Source organism: Lynx rufus, unplaced genomic scaffold, assembly GCF_022079265.1.
Source record: "Lynx rufus isolate CCGP_SWC_20201006 ecotype Redwood Valley unplaced genomic scaffold, mLynRuf1.p SCAF_1, whole genome shotgun sequence".
NCBI classification, from domain to species: domain Eukaryota; kingdom Metazoa; phylum Chordata; class Mammalia; order Carnivora; family Felidae; genus Lynx; species Lynx rufus.
The window spans coordinates 118,617,261-118,638,731 of NW_025814823.1; the positions used below are offsets into that span (position 1 = coordinate 118,617,261).

Here is a 21,471-nt window from a genome sequence, read left to right on the forward strand (position 1 = left end):
GTGGTTCCATACACATTTTAAGATAGCTTGTTGTATTTCTGTGAAAAATGCCCTAGTTCAGCTGTCCCCACCCCCCACCCCCCCACCCAGACTTTATACACGTTCTTTGAACACTTTCTACCTTTGTCTCACTGATGAGTAAGGAAGGACCACAAGGGCAAGGGACTGTGGGTTTGCTCCATCCTTCCCTGTGCTGTGTCTTTATGGTCAGGGTTAGGTGGCTGACTTAACCAGGGAAATAACATGAGTAAGAAAGACAGGGCCCCTCAGTCATTCATGTTTCTTCAATTGCCTTATTTTTGCATTTGGCAGGTTTTGGTCTGGAAAGAAAACGTGGCCTTTCAGGGCTGTCAGTGTTCCCGCTTACTCAGTTACAGACAGAACATGCTCAGCTGGTACTTGGCTTTAGTCTCGCTCAGCTTGCAGACATTGTGGGTCCACAAGAGTTCTGTGCTCATGGGCCATCGCAAACACCATGTGCTCATATGGGGCTGCAGGGGACCCCGGTGGACATGCCTGCCACCATGTTGGAGATCTCAGCTCTGCTTATCCCACCAGACTTCAGTTACAAAATATAAGTACAAAGATACATTTTTAACTAATGTCAAGATGGTGGTAGGATAGCCTTAAGCTAAGTGGCCCTTCTGAGTGTGGGCTCCTGTGTGACCACATGGGTTGCGTGTCTATGAAGTGGTAGTCCTGTCAGCTGCCTGTGAGCCTTGTATCATGGATTCACTTGGGTCTGTGCCAGGTTGACTGTTAGCAGGCTTAGAGGAGATGAACTGGGCAGGTCCTGTATTGGCAGCCCCATTCCAGGCCTGTGGTGCCAAGAGTGCTTGGCTTGCCAGGCGCTGAAGGCAGCTGTCACTTCTTTGGGAAGCATGGTTTCCGGATGGGTTTCTATGCAGTCATCACCAGGGCCGTTCATCAGCTCCGGTGCCATAAGCAAGGGGTGTACAAATCAGGCCTTAAACAGAGCTGCCTTCCTAGGTGCTTGTGGAATAAGAGACATGATTGAGAACTTTTTTGGAAAGAGGCTAAGGGTTCAGAATTTGTGATTTTTTTTTTAATTGAACTCTGGTGTTACCTCCTCCCACCTCTACTGTCACTTAGATTTCTTCCTCTACAGGCCATAATTGCCTGCTTTGGGAACATTTGTAAGCCTGTTGTCAGGAACTAGAAGTTCGGGCTTGCTCCTTGCAGCTCAACCTTTGTAATCAGGAGAGGTTCCATTATTGGTGCCTCGTGCTAGTTGTTCTGAGGGTTTAGATGATAGCCGTTCTCTAACTTCAGCATGCGAAAAAACCACCTGCGAGCCTAGATTCCTGGACCCCGGCCCCCCAAATTTGAGGTGGCTGGGGTGTGCTCCCGAAGCAAGTCTACAACAGGTGATGTTGAGTGTATTGGAGAAACACTAATCTTGGTCTGTCAAGTCCTGTGATGGTATGGAGTTAAGAGGGTTCTCTGAGAACTACCTGAAGCATGATTTATTTTTTCTTTTTTCTTTTTTTTTTTTTTAGTAATTTTTAATGTTTATTTTTGAGAGAGAGAGTGAGAGAGAGCGAACTTGTGCACCCGTGCGAGGTGGGGGTGGGGCAGAGAGAGGGGTGCAGAGGATCCAAAGTGGGCTCCGTGCAGACAGCAGCGAGCCTGATACGGGACTCAGAGTCGTGAACCCCGAGCTCATGACCTGAGCTGAAGTCGGTTACTCAACCTACTGAGCCACCCAAGTGCCCCTGAAGCACAATTTCTTATCTGACTGGGCAGAGCTGGGGAGGAGACGGTGTTACGTAAGGAGGCAGCATGGCAGGGAACCTGGACTTTTCTTGGGAACCTGTGTGGCGGGCAATTGTTGCCCACCTGGACCTCCCTGCCTGGTCCTGGGAGCACAGCCTCGGCCAGGTGCAGCAGGAATGTGGCTCATTGAACGCAGGATAAAAGAAAGTGAAACTAATTTTGGGGGATGTTACTAGGTGTGGCTCTGTTCAGAAACGCTGTGTGCTTTTGTTTTCTTTTTTTTTCTTCAGGAAATGTTAATTTAATCCGCAGGGAGACAGGCAAATTTTCCTTTTCAAATGGATCTTCGGTGCTGGGGAGCTGCTGCACTGCTCCCTGTGGTATTAGTGGGCAAGAGTGAGCTGTGCCCGGTCATTAGCTGGGTTCCATTTAGATCATCATAATGCTCGGAGGTCAGCAGGATGAGGGGGGCGTAAACATAGGTGGTAGGAGGCCAAGTGACTGTCGTCTGATTTTTACACAGAAATAAGTCAGCCTGACATTTTGGTTAGTACGTTCTTGGGTAATACTGTCTACTATTAATATCTATTGTTTTTTGAGTGCTGGCTGCAGGCCTGCTGTTGAGCACTTCCGAGCATCATCTCTTTACTCACAGAAATCCCTGGAGGCAGCTTTCCTCCCCCTCTCACCTCCATTTCAGGCAGGTGGAAAAGAGTACAGAGGCCTTCTAGATGGCTGAGGTGGGATTTTGAGTTGACTCATTATTCTAGCACTTACCCTTTATCTGAGGCTTACTTGGCTGGTGGAAGGCCTCTCTTTACTCCCAGTGCCTTGTCTTGCCTTGACTACCCTCACATTCATCTCAGCTGTTGATGAGAGCAGCCAGAGGTGGATCTGAACTTGGTCATCTTCTCCAGGTTCTGCTGTGGGGCTTTCTTAGTAACAGAAGTTGTTGTTTACATTTGAATGCAAGTCAAGCCCTGATTCTTTGGGCTGGGTTTTTGGTTTGCTTTTTCTCTTTTTGTCCTTTGCTAGAAAAGGATCAGGGGTTATAGGGAAGTGATGGGCCTTGGCTTCCCTTTTCCTGCTTTTCAAGTGAGACTCTTGTTGCATGAATGTGTTCAGAGCAACTGTGATTGCAGACGCTGGAAGGGGCAGACCTGGGTTTTCCCTTCACGATTCCAGTTCTAATCTCAAGACCTTGGAACAGGAGCATCTGAATCCCGGATGACCTGTGGGGAATTGGGCTTGGAAATCCATTATCAACCCGGATTAACCATTTTGCAGGTCTCCCCTTTTTCATTAAAAAGCCTCACAGCCCCTTTGGTAGATCACTCTCTTCCGAGGTGGCAATATTTATTCTCCTTTTATTATATGCATGAAGAAAGGCACAGAAAGAGGACACAGTGCCGTTCTGAATAACCTGGCGGAAGTGGTGGCACTCAGATCCGACCAAGTTCTGGATTCCCACGTGGGTGCCTGGGCCTCGTCTCTGTGGACCTGGACAGGCAGGGCAGCTCTGGTCCAGTTCTCATCTCCGTTTTTCTGGCTCCCTGTCCTTCTTTCATTTTATTGGCAAGACACCCCTCACCACCGCCCCCCCCTTTTTTTTTCTTAAAAACCTCTTCCAAGAAAGTCTGGCTTTTGCTCTAAGTTTACGACCATAAATTTTGAGATGGTACACGTCACCCTCTTAATCTAATTGAGCCAGCACATCATTGTGAAGACATCATTTTATTTGGGGGTATTAGTTGCTATGGTTATTTGCTGAGACTAACAGAGTCTGTGTTCTCTCCATTGGAGTTTTGGAAACTGTGATCTGAGAATGACAGAGGTGTGCCTCCCTGTAGGGATAGCCAGTGTATACCCTGGCCATTAAAATAATTTTTTAAAGGCACAGAAAAAAGAGTTTGGGTGGAATTTCAGAGCTGGAATTTTTTAAAGCTAGAAGGGGCCTTAAAGATGACTGGTCATCCTTCTGGTTTTCAAAAGAGTTCTTTAAGGCTAAGATGTTAATTTACCTTCCTGAGGTTCATATGCGTTGCTCCTGGGTGAACAAGGACGCAGCCCATTTCTGACTTTTATCCTAGCATCTCTTTGTTTTGTGCAACAGTTGAAGTCCTTTCAAGGAATCCTTTCTTGCAGTATGTACTGAGGTCCTGGATATTCTAGGTGCTGGGCTGGAAGTTAGAAAGACACCGTGTTGTTTACTTTTAGGGTTTCTGGTGGAAATCCCCATCCTTGCCTCATAGAGTATGGAGCCTGGACCAGCAACGTCGGTATCACCTGGAAACATGTTCAAAATGCAGACTCCCAGGCCTACTGAATCACACTCAGCATTTTAACAAGATCACTCTGTCTTTGAGTGCACGTTAAAGGCTGAGAAGCTCTCCTCTAAGATGGTAGGACATTGTAGAAGCAAAAGCTAGTAAGTCTTGAGGCCCAAGCCAGGATCAGTTGCCCTCCCTCAGACCATTCGTCAGCTCTGTATTGAGCATAATAGTAATGCAGTGGTGTTGAGCTTGAGGAAGCTCAGCATTCTCTGCCTGAGTTCTAGCTCTGCACCATCTGGACCCTCTGGTCCTTAAGTTCTATTGTGACCTGCTCTGTAGTTGCTGCCTGAGCAACTGTTCTGGGCTGAGGCCCGAGAGTGATGGGGCATGCTCACACTGGCTCCTGCAATACAGTTCGTTCTGGGCACCTTCTCAGGAAGCCAGACACTTCAGGCCCGTGCATCCTGTAAAGCCCACTTATCGTGGCTGTCCTGTTAGCATTCTGATTCCGTTCTACCTGGTACTGGCCTCCTCCCCCACTCAGTGGACACGAAGGATTTCAGGATACCACTCTTAGCCTCAGTGCATTTAAGAGGTACCTCTTGAGCTTAGTAAATTTTGCAGGAAGCCCTGCACACCACCTTGAGTTACTGTTCAGATAAAATACAGCATGCTCTAGTCCAGGGTTTTTTTCTTTCCTTTTGTCTGCAGCAGATAAAAAGAAATTTTAACTTGGTAGGTATGTTAGACTTTTCTAAGCATCTGAGGAAAACCTTTAAGGACTCCAATGTATTTTTAGTAGCCTGATCATTAGGAGGAGGTGACAGGTTTACTGCACTACCCACAGTGGAGTGTTCCTGTGAAACCTTTCCTAAGCTAAAATAGGATAAAATGAAGAAGCAGTTACTATTAACTTAGGTGGGAAAACTCTAGTGCATCCCCAAGGCCCCCAAAATAACCTCTCTTAACGCTTTTCGATACTTTAGGACACATCTTGTTAATGGTGCACAAAATAAACCAAGATGAGGTGCAGAAGCTCACAGACACAGTTCAAAGCTGTGGCCACTCTAGTGCTCCGTGCGCACAGCTCACTGCAAAACAAACACTGAGTGCTATTTTCGCTTTCCATGGAGAAGCAAAAAAACTCTCTGGATTTCTTTGGCTTAGTGAAAGTAAGGACGGATGTCGATAGGTTGTTAAAGTGAAGTGGCATAACTCGAACTTTAGAAAAACAGGGGATGCCTGTATTTGATAAATTAATGTGGCAAAAATTCCTTAATTCTTTAGCTAAGATGCTCCTTTTGTTGATCACCTTGTCTCTAACCTGTGCTCAGCCTGTGCTTGTGGGAAGGAAAGAACCAGCATCCAAGGGCAACCCTGTGCTCTGCTCTTCGAATGTTGTTTTTCCTTCATTTTTAAAAAGAATTTTTAATGCTTATTTTTGAGAGACAGAGACATGGCACGAGTGGGGGAGGGGCAGAGAGAGAGGGAGACACAGAATCTGAAGCAGGCTCCAGGCTCTGAGCTGTCAGCACAGAGCCTGACGCGGGGCTCGAACCCACGAGCTGTGAGATCATGACCTGAGCTGAAGTCGGATGCTCAGCCAACTGAGCCACCCAGGCGCCTCTTCCCTTCATTTTTAATTCCCACAGCAGCCCTGTCAGGTACTTGTTCCCCTCATAGTGACATCAACTGTCAGAAAGGTTGAGTAATTTATGCCATCATAGAGCTGGTAATAGGCACATCCAGGGTTTGAATCCATGTTTGTGGATTCCATGCACTTCATACTCTTGTGAATTGCCCTTGACTTTGTGTGTGTGTGTGTGTGTGTGTGTGTGTGAGAGAGAGAGAGAGAGAGAGAGAGAGAGAGAGAGAGAGTGTGTGTGAGACATTTATATTTGAAGTCTATGGAAATACCCTTTCTTTTTTGCTCTTACACTTGATCAGTCCCTCTTAAAATGGGTTTCTTTGTTTAACCAAGCAAATCACCATTGTTTTCCTTGAGGGATTTTTCCTGTGCTGACCTGCTGTCTTGGAAGGTCTTGGGGCTTTATGTGAACATAATTGTTCTGAATCCAGTACCTCTGTGTCCTTGTTCTGCTTTGTGTCAGGGCTGAGGGATTCACATTTGAGGCTGGGCTCTTTGGGGCTTGACTTTTTATCCTAGGTCTAATGCTGACTTAATCATTTAACATACTGGTCCTTGATTAGCAGATGTTTGTTAAGTGCCTGTTATATGACATTAAACTGGTCTGAAATTTCTTTGTACAAGATCAAGTGGTAGTACTTAAACTCGATGCTCCTAGTAGCTCATGTAGCACTTCAGAAATACAAATGTGTTTGTATTCATCGTTTTATATAATTACATGTATATGGTGATGATGCTACTGATGAGTCACAATCAGTTCTCAACTTGGAGTTTTTGGTAGGGAGTAGAGTTCCTCTGAATCCCTCATTCTCTCCTTATCTTCTGACTGCCCAGTGGTCTGTGCACCCAATGTCATGGTTGAGAGGTGTCATCTGTCACCTAGTCATTCCCTAAGGAGAAAGCCCCTTGACTGTGGTTGTACACTCTTGGCAGTGAAGCAGGATGGGAAGTCAGAGTAGAGGTCCCAAAGCTGAGTTCTGGGCCAGCTCCTCAATGAAAGTTGTAACCAATGTTTGTTGACCTTGTCTCTCTTTATAAAAATATGGTTTCCATTTCTTGAGGGATGAAGTCTGAATTCCTTAGCTTGGCATTCCAGTCCTTCCATGTTTGGATTCTAATCTCTCTTCCTAGTCTTAGCTCTGTCCATGAGGCTGAACTGCCTGCTGTGTCTCCCTGGGTCCTCTTTGCTTCCTGTTGCTACTTCTAGAATACCTTCCCATGCCTGCTTACCGTGCCGTGTACCTCCTTTCATTTCTAAATAATACTGGACTCCTGAACTTTAAAGGCTCTCTTCAAAAGCTACTCCCTGTTCTTTTTTCCTGGGAGGACTCCTCCAATGGCCCCACCTGGAGTAATAGCCTGATTGCACATCTATAGCTGTTTTTTTCCCCCTACTCTGACTGCTGTAGCATGTTCTCCCTTAATTTGCAAGTTCATGTACAGCCGTCCTTCTCCCACACCCCCCTCCCGCAACGGCGGATATGTTCCAAGATCCCAGTGGATGTCTGAAACCACAGATAGTGCAGAAACCTATATAGACTGTTTTTATTTTCTGCACTTAAACTGCACATACATACTAATGATCAAGTTAGATTTATAGATTAGGCACAGTGAGATGTTTGCAACAATAATTAAAAGTACAACAGAGCAATTATAACAGTATACTGTAATAAAAGTTAAGTGAATGTGGTCTCTGTTTTAAAAAACATTTTACCGTATTCACCCTTCTTGGGATGATGTGAAATGATAAAATTCCTACGTGATGAGATGAGGTGAATGAGGTAGGCACTGTGACGCAGTGTAGTGTTAGGCTCCTACTGACTGTGTGATGTTAAGTCAGAGGGAGAGTCATCTGTTCTAGATTGGTGTTGATTGCAGTGACAGAAAGCACAGGTACATCTGTTCACAGATGAGGTCCTTCTAACTTGCAGTCTCCTAAAGGGTATGGAATGTATATGTATCACTTTTAGAATTTGAATACACTGATACCAGATTCTCAAATATTAGAGTCAGTTACACCTTGGAGTATTGTAGCTGAGAGTTTAGGAGTCAGAAGGACCAGGTTTCTCACACTACCACACGTTAGCTATGTGACCATGGCACATGATTTAATCTCTGAATCTGTTGCCCCATCTGCAAAATGGGACTCATAATTCCTACCTGTAGGATTATTGTAAGGATGAAATGAGTTAAAGTACTCAGTAGGTACATATAGTAAGTGCCCAATAAGTGAAGGCATCATGTATTAACAGTTACTGTGATGGAGGTGAAGGCAAGGTTGGAGCACCATATTAATCTAAAAAGGATGTTTCCATGTAAATGGAATTGGAAATATTGTCTAGGAAGTGGTGAAGCCCCTTTCCTTCTATTGAATTTCATTTTTATTTTATTTTACTTTATTTTGAGAGAGCAGCGTGTTCATGCATGCAAGGGGGTGGGAGTGGGGAAGGTCCACACGGAGAGGGAGAGAGAATCTTAAGCAGGGTCCATACCCAGCGCAGAGCCCAACTAGGGCTTGATCCCATGACTGTGAGACCATGACCTGAACCTAAATCAAGAGTTGGGTGCTCAATCGACTGAGCCACCCAAGCGCCCCAGAATTTCATTTTTAAAATAACTCTGAGAATTTCATTAGCCTTAGTGCTCTGTTTGAAGAAACAAATTCTCCAGAGTCAGGGTTGGCTATGTCCTCATTTAGGTAACAGAATTTTAGGGGAATGGCCTCAGGAAAAGCACGCAAATGTATCATCAGAATGCACATGATGTGACATGTGGTGGTTGATATGGCTGGTGGGCATATCATCCTTTAGTGACAGAGTGGTTTTCTGAGTCTGCTCCAACCAGATTGGAAAAATGGAAGAGACATACTGGTAGTGACCTCATCCCTCTAGCCCTTCCCCTCCATGTCTCAGGCTTGAATGGATAAGAAGAACGCAGGTCCTCTGCATGTTTTGGGGCATTTCTTCCCCCATGGAGGCCAGCGCTTCTCCCCGCATTGCTGATTGAGTGTCTACTGGACATTTCCCTTCTTGGGTGGGTGTCAGCAGGGCATGGTCTGTGCCCAGCACTACTTGTCAGGCTTTGTCATTTCAGCTTGGGTTATTAACACCTCTTCTCTGATATTGTCCACCGCCACCTAGTGGCCACAGGTAAGACTGCATCACAGAAACTAGATGAAAGCTGTGAGTGTGTTTTGTTCTACTGTAAGATTTGAACACCATCTCTCTTTTTGCTCCTGAAGTGCAGGGTTTCAGGCTGTAGAATGGTACCTCACAAAGGAACATGGTTTGTTTTCTTATAGTTAAGCAATGGCACTAGGTTTAAAATGCCACATGCAGACTGGGAAATGCCTCTCCCCAGGCAGTTTCTGATTGGATGTGTTTTCCACTTGCCCAGGTATGGGGAAGGAGAGAAGGGTCTCCGGAACCCTTCCTTCATCTGTTTTAGCTCCAGGCTTGGGGAAAGGCTGGGGCTGAAAGGGCACACATGGTTGTGGCCCACACCTGGCATGTTTGTAGCTCATTGTTCCTGGTCTCTTGGTTTAGAGAAGGTTTTTGCTTCATGTCCTTGCTGGTGGTTCTGCAGCTCTGTGGGAATCTTCTTCAACAGAGAAGATGAGGGGAAGTGGTTCTATGTTAAGTAAGCATATTCCTATATATGCAAACTTCAGGCCGGCTTAACGAAGTTTGACATTTATCCTATTATGTATCTAATCTTATTTTCACTTGCGAAGTATACAGCTGAGAATTTCACCTTTGATGAGTGCAGGGAACTAATGGAGTGTCCAACTTCCCCTCCCCCTTTGTTCTTCCTGTGACACCTGCTTTCAGCCAGGTGATGTGCTAGGTTCTGAGGTTGTCCTGGTGAGCATGAAGTGACAGGATCCTCACCCTGAAGGAATTTACTAGTTGGGGAGATACTAATCAGAGAGTCACCTGAACAATATAAAATTACTATGAAAAAACAGGTGCATAGGACTTAGGGTGAAGGTACGGTGGGGTTTGGTCTGGTTACAGAAGTCAGGGCAGGCTTCTTGGAGGACTAAACTTTTCAGTTGAGGGCTGCAGGGATGAGTAGGGAGTTCCAGGAACTGGCAGAACCCAGAGAGGAAGTTGGGGGCCCAGGCCTTGCAAGGCTGGGAAGGATTTGCAAGATTTTGGGAAGGACTTTAGTCTTGGGTTTTAGAACTCTGGGAACCCATTGCAGGATTCACTATTGGAGCTGTCATGACTGGAGAGAGAACTGATTGGAGGGACAAAAGTGAGTGTGGGGGACCAGAGTGGAGGCATTTGTAGTTACCCAGGAAAATGGGGGCATTTGATGTAGACATTTGTGAATGGTGACAGGGAGGAGTGTATAGAACAGACATGCTTAGGAGGTGAAACGGACACACTTGGGAAGGACACTGTACTGCCAGGGATGACACGTGGGTGTGTGACTTTGACTTGTGTGGCAGGACAGATGGTGGTGCCCTTTGCCAAACTGGTGACACAGGAAGAGGCCCTTAGTTGGAGCGTAGGAGAGGAGAGAGAGTTTGATTTGGAGAGTGGGAAGTTTACCTGAGAATGTGAGTTGTGGGCAAAGCTGCCATCCTGAGGACTCATGTCCAGCTGTCAACCCTCTTATTTGGGAAACTCATACCCACCTGTGGGTCCTCTCAATTGGGGATCTCGCATGTTCCATCTGTAAGACACCTTCTGTTGCTGTGCCCGGCCAGATCAGTCCAGCCTGTCTTAAGGGCCACCTTGTTCGGCCTTGTCTTAAGCACTTAATATGCATTTGCCAGGGAGCCACTCATGCATAGTTCGGGAATCATTCCAAATACAAGGCAATCAGGCATAGAGAGTAAGTGTAATTGGTTTTCAGAGAAGGGAGAGGTTAGGTAGGCCTGGGGACTTTGGTGTTTGCACTTTAAGCAGCCAAGAGGCCAGTCTTGTCACAAATACCGTGGCAGTTGGACTTCATTAACGGTAATCCGTTTCCAAATCCTGGGAGATGTGATTGAGGAGCAAAAATTTTATGGGTACTTATATACAGTTCTGGTAACTGGAGGTCAAAGAAAGGTGACAGATGCCCTGAAAGAAATATAATTCTACAATTACCTTGAGTCCTTCATTATGTGTGTCTACACATTATGTATTTGTGTGTGCGCCTGTATATTAAGTTTTACGCAAGGGGAAAATGGAAATGGCTTGACTTATGGTACTAATGGTAAAACTTGTGTAAATTAAGGTAGATCCTAACTTAAAAAATTATCAACCTTCTTTTACTGAAAAAAGAATTACAGTTAGGTTAAATTGTCTTAAAACTGTGCAGGTTAGTAACTGGGGAGGCAGAGAGCATGGCTTCTCCAGGATGAGAAGGGCTCTTCTCTCTGGTCCCCTAGTAAGCAGACATCTTTGGGAGCCGTCTTTCAAGGCCCGGACTTCTAGCTGCTTCTGTGTCCCTTAGCTGCCTGGTCTCACTGAGGTGGAGGCAACTCAATTCTATAAGGCAAATACTTGTCCTCCCCAGCAGCTGCCAGTTACAACTTCTCTCTGCTCTGGCCAGCATTCTGCCTTTCTAGCAACAGATCTTTCTGCAGAGTAAATATTACTGACTTTTGCGCCTCGCTGTATCTTGGACTGAACATGAAACACTGGGGTTCTATGAGCAGGGTGTCATGAAGCTGGGCATGCACTCAACATCAGTACCAGCCTCTCTTGCTTCTCTGCTCTTCTTACTGGAATGTGCACGTTAGATTCTTGTTGCCTCAGAGTGAAGTCTCCAGAAATAAATCTCTCTGCAGCTACATGTCAAAGGTGATCGTCTGCATAAGATGCCATCAGTCGTTCTGGGTTGTAGACAAGAAGCACTGTGTTTTAGGTGTTCTTTTTGGTGTCCTCTCTGTTGTCCCCAGTAACAGTAGGGGTTTTATGTTAACAGGGTGAGGCATCATGGTGTATATGTGCTACAAAGATCTTAGCACGCACGAGCTTAGAGAGACCCAGATCCCCACCTTAGAGCTCTTTGCTGTTAGGTCACTCTTTTAACTTACCTGAGTTCTCAACATCATGTAGTCAGGCTTCGCTTCCCTAGGTTCTGTCATTGCACGATTCGCTTAGTAGGGAACAATAGCCCAGCCTTGCCTAGAACTGAAGCTTACGGCGTACAGAGTGCCTGTGCAGTGCGCCTCCCTGGGGCTCCTGATAAGCTGGTGGGTTAGGTGGGGCCGACAGCTTCTGTCAGATAAGGGACTATGAAGTTAGGCCTAGCCCAGAGTTAGTTACCTGTCTAGGAAATAGTGGAGCTGAAATTTGAGCCCAGGAGCTAGGTAAGATTGGGGTGAGGGCAAGAGGCTGATCAGCCTACAACCAGGACCCCGAGCGAGAAAGCCTCAAGGGGAGATTCCAAAGAAAGCTTGAGCTGCTGTTGCAAAGACTAGGGAGTATGCTGAATAAACAAAACACCAGGTGTTTCCCTGCACTTTGACCGAAAGATTTGTCTCTTAGGCACAAATCCTTCAGGCCCAATGGTGACTTCCTTTTCAGATTCCAGTAATTGGGATTTTTTTAGTCTACCTAACTGTGCTCACTGGTCTGTAACCAGTATTGCCTCTGGAGCAGTACTCATTACCTAATTCTTCCATCAGCGAGAGACACGTCCTTACCAGCTCTGTGGGTGTCCCATGCGGCTTCTCAGGTTTGTGTCGTGGCAGGGTGTGCTGTGTGTCACTCGACAATGAAATAAGGTTACTTTCTGGTCAGAAGCTAACAGGCCCTGCTATAGCTTAGATGGGTCCTCCTGTGAAAAAGGCCCCACAAAGGCCCTGTTGTGCATTATTAGCTGCTCCTTGATCTTCATTGGTAGCTGCCCCTGACGGCACAGCTTCTCAGGTGCGTGTTGGGAGGTTTCCCAAGCCTGGCTTACATTTTGGCTTATTTCCACTTTGCTTAGATGCTTCTCCAGTTTGAGTCTTTCTTGCCTCCTGGGGAGGCACAGAGGATTGTTGGGTGGATAGAGAAGCTATTCTGTTCTTACTCTTTGCGCAGGCCTTTCTTTGTGAATTCTGTTCTGGAGAACATTCTAATTACGGTGTGACTGAGCTCAGCCATGTCCACGTTCTTGGCATGATACTCTTCAGCCTTCCTGGGGGGCTTTGTCTTCTGAAAGATGATTCTGCCTTTTTCTCATCCTGCGTGCCTGTGGCCTCGTGTCTTTGCTCCCCACAGCGTTCTGACTTTCAGATGCATCTGTTTCTTTCCTGACTTGCCAGGGAGTGATTGGCGTTCTTAGGGATATCCTCAGCTTGGGTCTGCCAGGTTTAACAGATGCCCGATTCCTCTGCTGGCATCTCTGCACTTTTTGCCAAAGACCATTCCATTAAAGTGACTGGACCAGGGAGAGACTGGAGACTATTGGCTGTTGGCTCCTGTGTTCTCCTTCTCCACTTCAAGTGTTGTCTTCTTTTGGTGTAGAGCTGAGGGCCTTCCTTGCACAAGCCGCAGCTGTCTTGGGATTCGTGTCACCGGAGCCCATGGGAGGACGGTCTCAGAGCAGGAGCTCCTGCTGTCCAGGTGGTCAAAGCCTGAGCCCCAGACCTGAGAAGAGCCCGACTGCTCAGCCAGCCTCTTGTACTCACTTCTAGCGCTTGGAATAAGCTCTGGGATTGGCGAGCTGCACACCGGTGGTGGAGTTTATGTACTGCCCTCCACGTGCACACAGTATTCACGCACTGAGCAGGATGCACTGGCAGGTGCACCAGGGAAACCAGCAAAACCAAAAGGTGGAGGAAAAAACAACCACCCATGACCCCTAACTTGAAGGAACAGGTCCAGGAACTAAACAAGACAAGGATGCTTTTATTCCATTAGGTGATGTTGGTCTGTGAAGCCAGAGCCGTCCCAGCCTCCTCCCCGTATCTCATTAAAGCCAGTCCGTGTTGCCAGTTGTGCCTCATATTTCCCTCCTCTGGGAATTTGAACATAATACCATTTCCCCTTCAATAAGGGAAACATCTATGAGGGTCATTTGAATGATTAGCCTAATGTGCAGGAAGGCTGCCTGTGGAATTAAGTTAAGCGCATTTGGACTGAGCAGCTGTGTCTGTCAGGCCACTTAAAGGTACCTGGGTGCTTTTATACCCTTAACAGAAGCTGAGGGTTCAGGAGGGATCATTGGCTTTTGATACCGTCTTAAATGGAAGCTTATTTTTTAAATTTGACAAGGATTTCCAAGAGCTTTCTTTACAGAGAACATATGTGGGGTGTGTTTTTAACCCCAACTCAAAACATTGCCAGGGCTTTGTTCTTGTGGCAGCGGGGAATGTGGTGACCCAGGAAAATGGTTCAGGCGGAAATTGGTCAGGCTGGCCGGTCACTCTCCCCGTGAGGGGAACTGCGAGCGTTGTGAGAACTCGGCGTCACTTGTGCCTGGGTCACAATAAGGAGTCCAGGAGCTCCTGGGCAGCGGGGGCTGGGCCCGCCTCGCCCTTCCTTCCAGCTCCCTACCTGATGTCGGGATGTGGGAGGTCCGTGGCTGAGCTCACCCACGGGATGATGGATGCTGATGTCTGCTCTGACCCACACTGCCTCCTGACACCTCTTTAGGCAAGTGGATTCCCGCCAGGACCAGTGTCCACGACGAGACTCAGTGTGTGGCTGGAGGAGTTAGATCTGGAAGCAGAATGGTTAAAGCAGTGTTAACACAAGTATGAATTTGTCAAGCCAATCACAATTTCACGTTAGAAACAGCTGTTCAGCGTTTTGGAACTTAGATTCTTTTGTGTTTGAAATTGCCTCAGGAGCAAATCGAGCTGCTGCATGAAGTAGAACGACTAAAAAGTGCAGCACATGAGAACATCAGTTTATGTCCGTAATTCATATTTTCTCTCTTTCTTGCTAGATCTATCTTCAGCGAAGAGGAAATTTGCTGATTCCTTAAATGAATTTAAATTCCAGTGCATAGGAGATGCAGAAACAGATGATGAAATGTGTATAGGTAAGTCTGAACCGTGTGTGTAAGAAAGGTCACGGTTTACCATAACTGTCTGTGTCCTTGCTGAGCCTTTTTCCTGTGAGAGGAAGTGTCTAAGTGTCACGAATCAAGAAGCCCATACCAACAGTGGTGAGGACAGAGTGAAGTGAGGGTCGGAGGTCAAGGGGCCTGTTCATCCCAAGTGGCGAACTAGGCCCCTTGTGCAGGGGAAAAATCATGCATGGGTACCCTGGAGTTGGCATCTCAGGCAGAGTGATCAAGGTGTTGGCAAGATGTCTGTGGATGAGAGGAGATCTGTTCTGGGACCACCCTCCCCCATGCACCCCTCTGGCTGAGAAGAGGGCCGGGGTGTTGTGGGGCGCGGGGCAGGGGGGCAGGCCTGAGCTTGGGACTGATCTACAGTTGCTGCCTGCTCCTGGGCTGAGGGTGGTGGGGCTTGCTGACGCTGGCTCCCGCAACACAGTTCCTTCTGGCCACCTTCTGTTGTTTCTGTTGAGGTGCCACGTGCTGTGGCGAGCAAAGCTAAAATCCTCTCTCCGCCCAGTTCTTAAAGGCATGATCCTTCTGTTTTCATGGCACATGGACTGACCCACACCCTCCCATCCCGCCATCTCCTCTCCCATTCCTTAACCAGAGGCTGAGGGTGGGGTTAGTGTTGATTACCATGCTGTGCGCAGATGATTTGCAATGTCAAGATGTCTGTCTTTGGCAGGGCCTAGTCACTGTACTTGACTCTTCTTACATTGGGCGTCTTGGTTAGTTCCATGGAGTGAGCAAGGATTGAGAGAGTTAAACTGAAGAAAGTTGTCAAACGCTTGTTGAATCCCCTGTTGTCACGCAGAGTGCCACGATCCGGGCATGAGCAAAGGCAGTTGGGACGATAGACGAGAGCAGTGAAAATGCATCATTGTACTAACTGCTGAATACATGGGTACTTTTCCCAAGACTCCACCTTTGTCCTGAATATCCTCAGGGCTGTTGCACCTAATGCCTGTCCCCTTTGGGAATAATTCTGGTGAAGGAGACTCTCTACGTCTGACCACCACGTTGCACACTGCATTGTATTAATAAGTAGCTTGAAGACTCAGGAGGAGGAATCCAGGGAGAAACCGGAGATGTGGTTTCCATTGTGAGCTACACTGGTGTAGTTCGGGTGCCAGAGGAAAGGTTGGTTTCTGACGCAGCCCCACAACCAAGGTTGAAGGGGTCACATCCTGGGCAGGAAATCCTTCAACTCCTAAGCGGAACTCTGCCCCTTCCAGCCGAGAGTCTGGGAGCCAGCCAGCATCTCATCAGTCCTGGGTAGTGTCCGGAACAGGCAGGTTTTTGAAGGAAATCCTTTCCTAGCTAGAGTGCCAGGTGAAATTAACCTGCGTTCAGGGGTCATCCTGGATGGTTAATGATGAAAAGATAAGGGGAGAGCCTTGGGAAGCAATTGACTTTAGGATTCTGCATGTGCCAAGGGATTTCATTCCATAACATACTAACTGTACCTGGAAAGGCTCCCAAAGGCCCATTTGTCTATGTCCCTTTCATGGCACTTTCTCTTTTCCAGCAAAGTCTTTGCAGGAGTTTGCCACTGTCCTCAGGAATCTTGAAGATGAACGGATACGGATGGTGAGTATGGCCAGGCTGCTCTTCGTCCCATACAGTGTGGTCATGTCAGCCTTTCATACATGTCAGGGGATTACTGTGGGCAACTTAGGACCACGTTGTTGAACTCCCAAAGATTGACTGTAAGGTGTACCTGTAAGGTATGACTTATGGGTGGATCTTTTGAATTATGTAACTTTGGGAGGCCTTCCATTCCCATGGGCAGGGTGGGAACGAAGGTGTCACACTCTGCCCCCCTCCACACCCCCCAATTCTCATCTTATTAAATGTATCCAAGAGCTCCTGAAGGGCAGGGGTCACTCCTTCACTTCTTATTCTGAAACACCTAACCCAGTGTCTGCCCTATAGTATGCACCGAGTAAATGGGCACTAACTAAATGATAGCAATCACAAGAGGTTCTACAAAGGGGGCACTGTGCAAACTGAAGAATCAAATGCTGATCTTTAGGTTCTTAAGAGATACCTTCTGTATTCTAAATTATTCTGATGAAGTTTGGCATCAATAGATAACAGATAACACATCCGTGAAAAGTTCTTTTGCATCCTCTCTGTGTCAGTAAGATATCAAGAATGAAGCCTGAACCTAAATCCCCCAGCTGGTCTCATGGCAGTTGGTCCCTAGGGGGACTTGGCCCTAAGCGGTGGTGCTCCAGAGGCCCAGGGAAGAGTCTGTCAACTTTTTCCCTCTCTTCCCATGCTAAAACTGATCATTTGAGACTAAGCCTGTCTTCATCTGCTTAGACTGCCAGAACAAAATATAGGCTGGATGGTTTTTACAGCAAATATTCATTTCTCATAGTTGTGGAGACTGGGTAGTCAAAGATCAAGGAACCAACTGATTTGGTTCCTGGTGAGGACCTTTTCCCTGGCTGGCCCTTGGCCACCTTCTTGCCATATCCTTAAATACCAGAGAGTGGCCGTTACATCTTTTCTTACAAGGCCACTAATCCCATTGTGAGGACTCCACTTTTATGACCTAATTACTTCCAAAGGCTCCATTTCCAGATACTGTCGTCCTGGGAGTTTTAAATGATAAACTGCGGCATATTGTATTTTTACGACTTTATTCAAAGAAAAATTGGCTCAAACGGGGCAGCACCAAACTGGATATGTTTAGGGACCCTCCACTGGCAGGAAGTATAAGGGAAAGACTTTTATAGCGAACAAATGGAAGTAGCAAGTTAATTATTTGATTGGCCATAGCTTAAGCTTTTGTCTTACTTGGGAATGCCTAATTGGTCTTCCATTTCTTAGCCTTGAGAGATTTACGCTCTTGGGGTTTGGTTTGCTTATGTAGGCTGTTATAACATTAGAGCCACCTACTCTAATGGCCTCTTTGTTTATCTTTGTTTAATTAATTTCACAGAGGTCAGGGCTTCGCCATATAAATTTTGAGGAGATGTTATTCAGTTCATAGCCTTGACCAAGACGTTGTGTATGCACGCATTTTTAATTTTAACCTGCGTGATGACTCTGTGAGGTGGTATCTATATCATCCCATTGTCTAGATGAATATACTGAGGTTTTGAATGGTTAATTAACATGCACAAGGTCACGTAGTTAAAAAGTGTCACATTTTGGATTCAAACGCAAATTTGTGTTATACTGAAGAATGTGGGAATTTCTTTGAAACTCCCCACAGAGCGGAAGTTCTCACCTTCTGCCCTGGACAGAGAGACATTGTTGACTTTGATGGCCCATTTTTGGGTGCTTGCATCAGAATCAGGAGGCTGGTAGCTGCAGCAAGGTTGGTGGTGGGTGGAGGCAGGGGAAAGCTTGTGTGTTTGTGCACGTGCTACTGCCTGAGAAAGGGAAGTGATTCTTTTGAGTCTGATTCTTGGCCGAGTCAGTATTTGTGGGTGGGGGATGTGGTGAGCAGATCTCGATGAATACCCTGCAGATTGCTATGGCCCGTGGTAAGGGAACAATGACTGGATTATACTCTTCAGCTTGCCTCTGCAATTTTATTATTAATGTCTGTGAACTGAGTTTTCTGCCATGTGCATCCGAGTATCTGGCCATCTCAAGCCCCTTCTCTACCTCCTTATCCTGGGACAGCCTCATCAATTCAGCTCAGCTTCCCAAAGCCGCACCTCTCTGCAAAGACTTCTCTGACTCTCTGGGATATTTGGCCATCCTTTGTATTTTCGTAGTATCTGGTTCATGTATCTGATTCTCCACTGTGTCTGATAATCACTGCATGTGTCTGTCCCATAGTAAATGTGAGTTCTTGAAGAGCATAGATTGGGCTTCTGTGTCATGAGTATCAGTGCAGTGCTTAGACCGGAGTGGAAATAACACAGTCGTAGAATCTTAGACCCAGAACAACCTTATTTCTCACTATATCTGTAGTCTTTCGTTGGCCAGATGGGAACACTGAGGTCTTGTGAAGTCTGATAGCAAGCAGTAGAAGGAATGGGGCAAGGTCTTGGGCGTCCTGTTTCCCAGGTGTAGTTCGTGCTTTCTTGTGTGTGTGTGGGGGGGGGGAGGGGGGTGCTTCTCCTTAAGGCTAGATTCTCAGCTGTGGATGCCCATTGGAACAACTCAGGGAGTTTAAAACGTACTGATGCCTGGGACAGAGTACAGAGATTCTGATTTCATTGGCTTGAGATACAGCCTGGACGTTGGGATTTTTGTTGTTGTTAAGTTTACTTTTTCTTGAAAAAATGTAACTTACTGTCAAGTGTATGCTAACTTGTGCTCTTGGCTCAAGTGTATGCTGACTTGGCTCAGCACACCCCTGTGGGTTTTGGAGACTTGCACTGGATTTGTGGAAGATTTAAACGAGGGAGCCCATTAAGCAACATCAAATAATAATAAAAAGCAAACAAGTCAAACATTGCAACCCTCATGTTAAAATGCTCTCTTCTGAGGTAAGTGCTCTCAAAATTGAGAAAAAAAAGGCAAATGGCAGTAAATTTGGAGACCTGCCACCTTTTATCCCTCACATTGCTTACTTAATTCTTGGCTGTGTCCATCTATGGCTTCTGGCATTTACTCTGTTGGTTTCATTGTGATGGATGCACATGTGATTTAGGAAAATAATCCTTTGTTGGGACAAGATTCCTGAAATAATTAGTTGAGCGACGAGTAAGCAGTGAATGACTGCTTAAAAGGAAAGATTGTAAAATATTTTGCTGCCTTCGAACAGACCATGGAATCTTCGAGCTGGAACAATCCAGCCTACTCATTTTGCACATTAGGAAATGAGAGCCCAGAGAGGTTAAATGCTTCGCCTGTGGTCACACAGTTGGCAGCCAGTCAAGAAATCATTCATTGATTTAGTCAATGAAAAATATTTGAGTGCTCCTTCGTTTCAGCACTCTTCTGTGTTTGGAGGAGAATGGCGGGCAAGTGAGCATTTGCAAGATGGTTTGTGTGTGTGTGTACTGATAAATTAGAAAACTTTAGCTGGCTTATGTCTTCTGAAGAAAACACTTGGTGAGGTAGTGAGAAGTTTGCTTTGGAATATGCTGGTGATCAGGAAAGGCCTCCCTAAAGAGGTGACCTTTAGGCCAAAACCTGAATTAGAATAAGAAATGAGTTGTCCACAAGAGAATTCAGGGATCCAGCGTCTGAGGAAATGGCTAACTGCCAAAACTTGGAAGTGGAACAAGTTTTGTTGCATTTGAGGTGCCTTGGGGTGATGGTATTGTTGCGTGCAGGACCTGATGGGATGAGTGCTTGGGGTGAAGGTGAGAGGCAGCCGTGGCCTGGAGGCACAAATGTCCTGATCCTAGTCCAGTACTGGTAGGAATACACAAAGTCCAGCTTAGAAGGTGTTCATGCCACTGCATGTCCACAGGTGTTTCTTGTTTTTAACCTAGACTCAATGTTGATATGTCTAAAATATATCTACTTAAATGTAACTTGGTCAATTGGCCTTTACAAGAAGTCACTTAAGGCTGAAATTAAATCCTGCCCTGTCACCAGCTCCCCTCTGCCTTCATGTGGTTGCTTACCTTTTTAGAGGTCCTCACTGTAAAGAGTGAGTCACACATGGGAAGAATTCCGTGTTTGGAGATGATGACTAGATTTTGATCTGACGTGCTTTCAGTTCACGTATCGTGAACAGTCAACACCTGCACAGTGTTGCTTACTGAAATTTTAAAGTGAGACATGGAAGGAATTCTTAACTGATCATTGCTTTTGTGTTTACGTGCCCCCCCCCAACTCCCCTGCTCTGTTTCTCTCCTCACCAGATTGAGAATGCCAGCGAGGTGCTCATCACTCCCTTGGAGAAGTTTCGAAAGGAGCAGATTGGGGCTGCCAAGGTGAGAATTACACAAACTTTGTTTTTGGATTTTAGGGCAGCCTTGTTTTTGGATTTTATAGAGGCTCATCTGTTATTCCCAAGTGTCTGAAGTAAGACTGAGTGTGGTCAAACCCCAGAGCAGTCATTCTAGCATTTTGTTACCTAATTGGTTTGTGCTAGTTCATAAATCATGCAAAGGTAGAAACCGTGCCTCCTTGTGTTAGTAGATACATCTGTGCTTGGACAACGGGGAATTGTACTTACTGTGGACATCCAGGACTCAGAGCCTAGACTGGGTTGCAGATGGGGCCCTGAAGGGGTGGGGAGGGACACAGCTCATTTTTGCTAGTGTTTGAAAATGGGCCGTTTGTTGCTAGATCTTGACATTTTTCAAGAGAAAGTGAAAAGTCATGGTTTTCTTTGAAATTTCCTAGTTTAAAAAAGTACATCTTTTACATTATGCAGGTCAAAAAGCAGGACTGCTTCAACTCCTAGGTCCCAGTTTGTTAGCTCTGATGGCGAAGGACTGCAGCTAAAATTTGGCTGATTCTGTCAGTCCCTGAGAAGACTGTAAAGAAAATCTTGTTCATTTTTATTTTTTATTTATTATTGTTATTTTTTTTAACGTTTATTCATTTTTGAGAGACAGAGTATGAGTGGGGAAGGGGCAGAGTAAGAGGGAGACACAGAATCCGAAGCAGGCTCCAGGCTCTGAGCTGTCAGCACATAGCCCGACGCGGGGCCCAAACCCACGAATGGCGAGATCATGACCTGAGCCGAAGTCGGATGTTCAACCGACTGAGCCACCCAGGCGCCCCTTGTTCATTTTTAAAAGGTAGATTCTCCCGGGTTCCCCTGCCCTGTGAGAAATCACCAGGAAATCCTAGCTAGTTTGACCTTCAGTAGAGTGTTAGAGGCCACCTGCAGGGAAAGTGTTTTCACTGGAATCAATGAAAGCAAAAGGATTT

The 21,471-nt window shown here is 46.2% G+C and overlaps 1 protein-coding gene across 2 annotated transcripts in view; it reads left to right on the plus strand.

The window, feature by feature from the left end:
- The window catches only part of ARHGAP26 (Rho GTPase activating protein 26), a 427,668-nt gene that overhangs the window by 91,396 nt on the left and 314,801 nt on the right, over positions 1-21,471 (plus strand). For both annotated transcript variants that reach the window (XM_047086326.1, XM_047086334.1), the window contains exons 2-4: positions 14,542-14,637; positions 16,190-16,251; positions 20,451-20,522. In XM_047086326.1, coding sequence (XP_046942282.1) covers positions 14,542-14,637; positions 16,190-16,251; positions 20,451-20,522 — 230 coding nt within the window. The remainder of the gene's footprint in view (positions 1-14,541; positions 14,638-16,189; positions 16,252-20,450; positions 20,523-21,471) is intronic.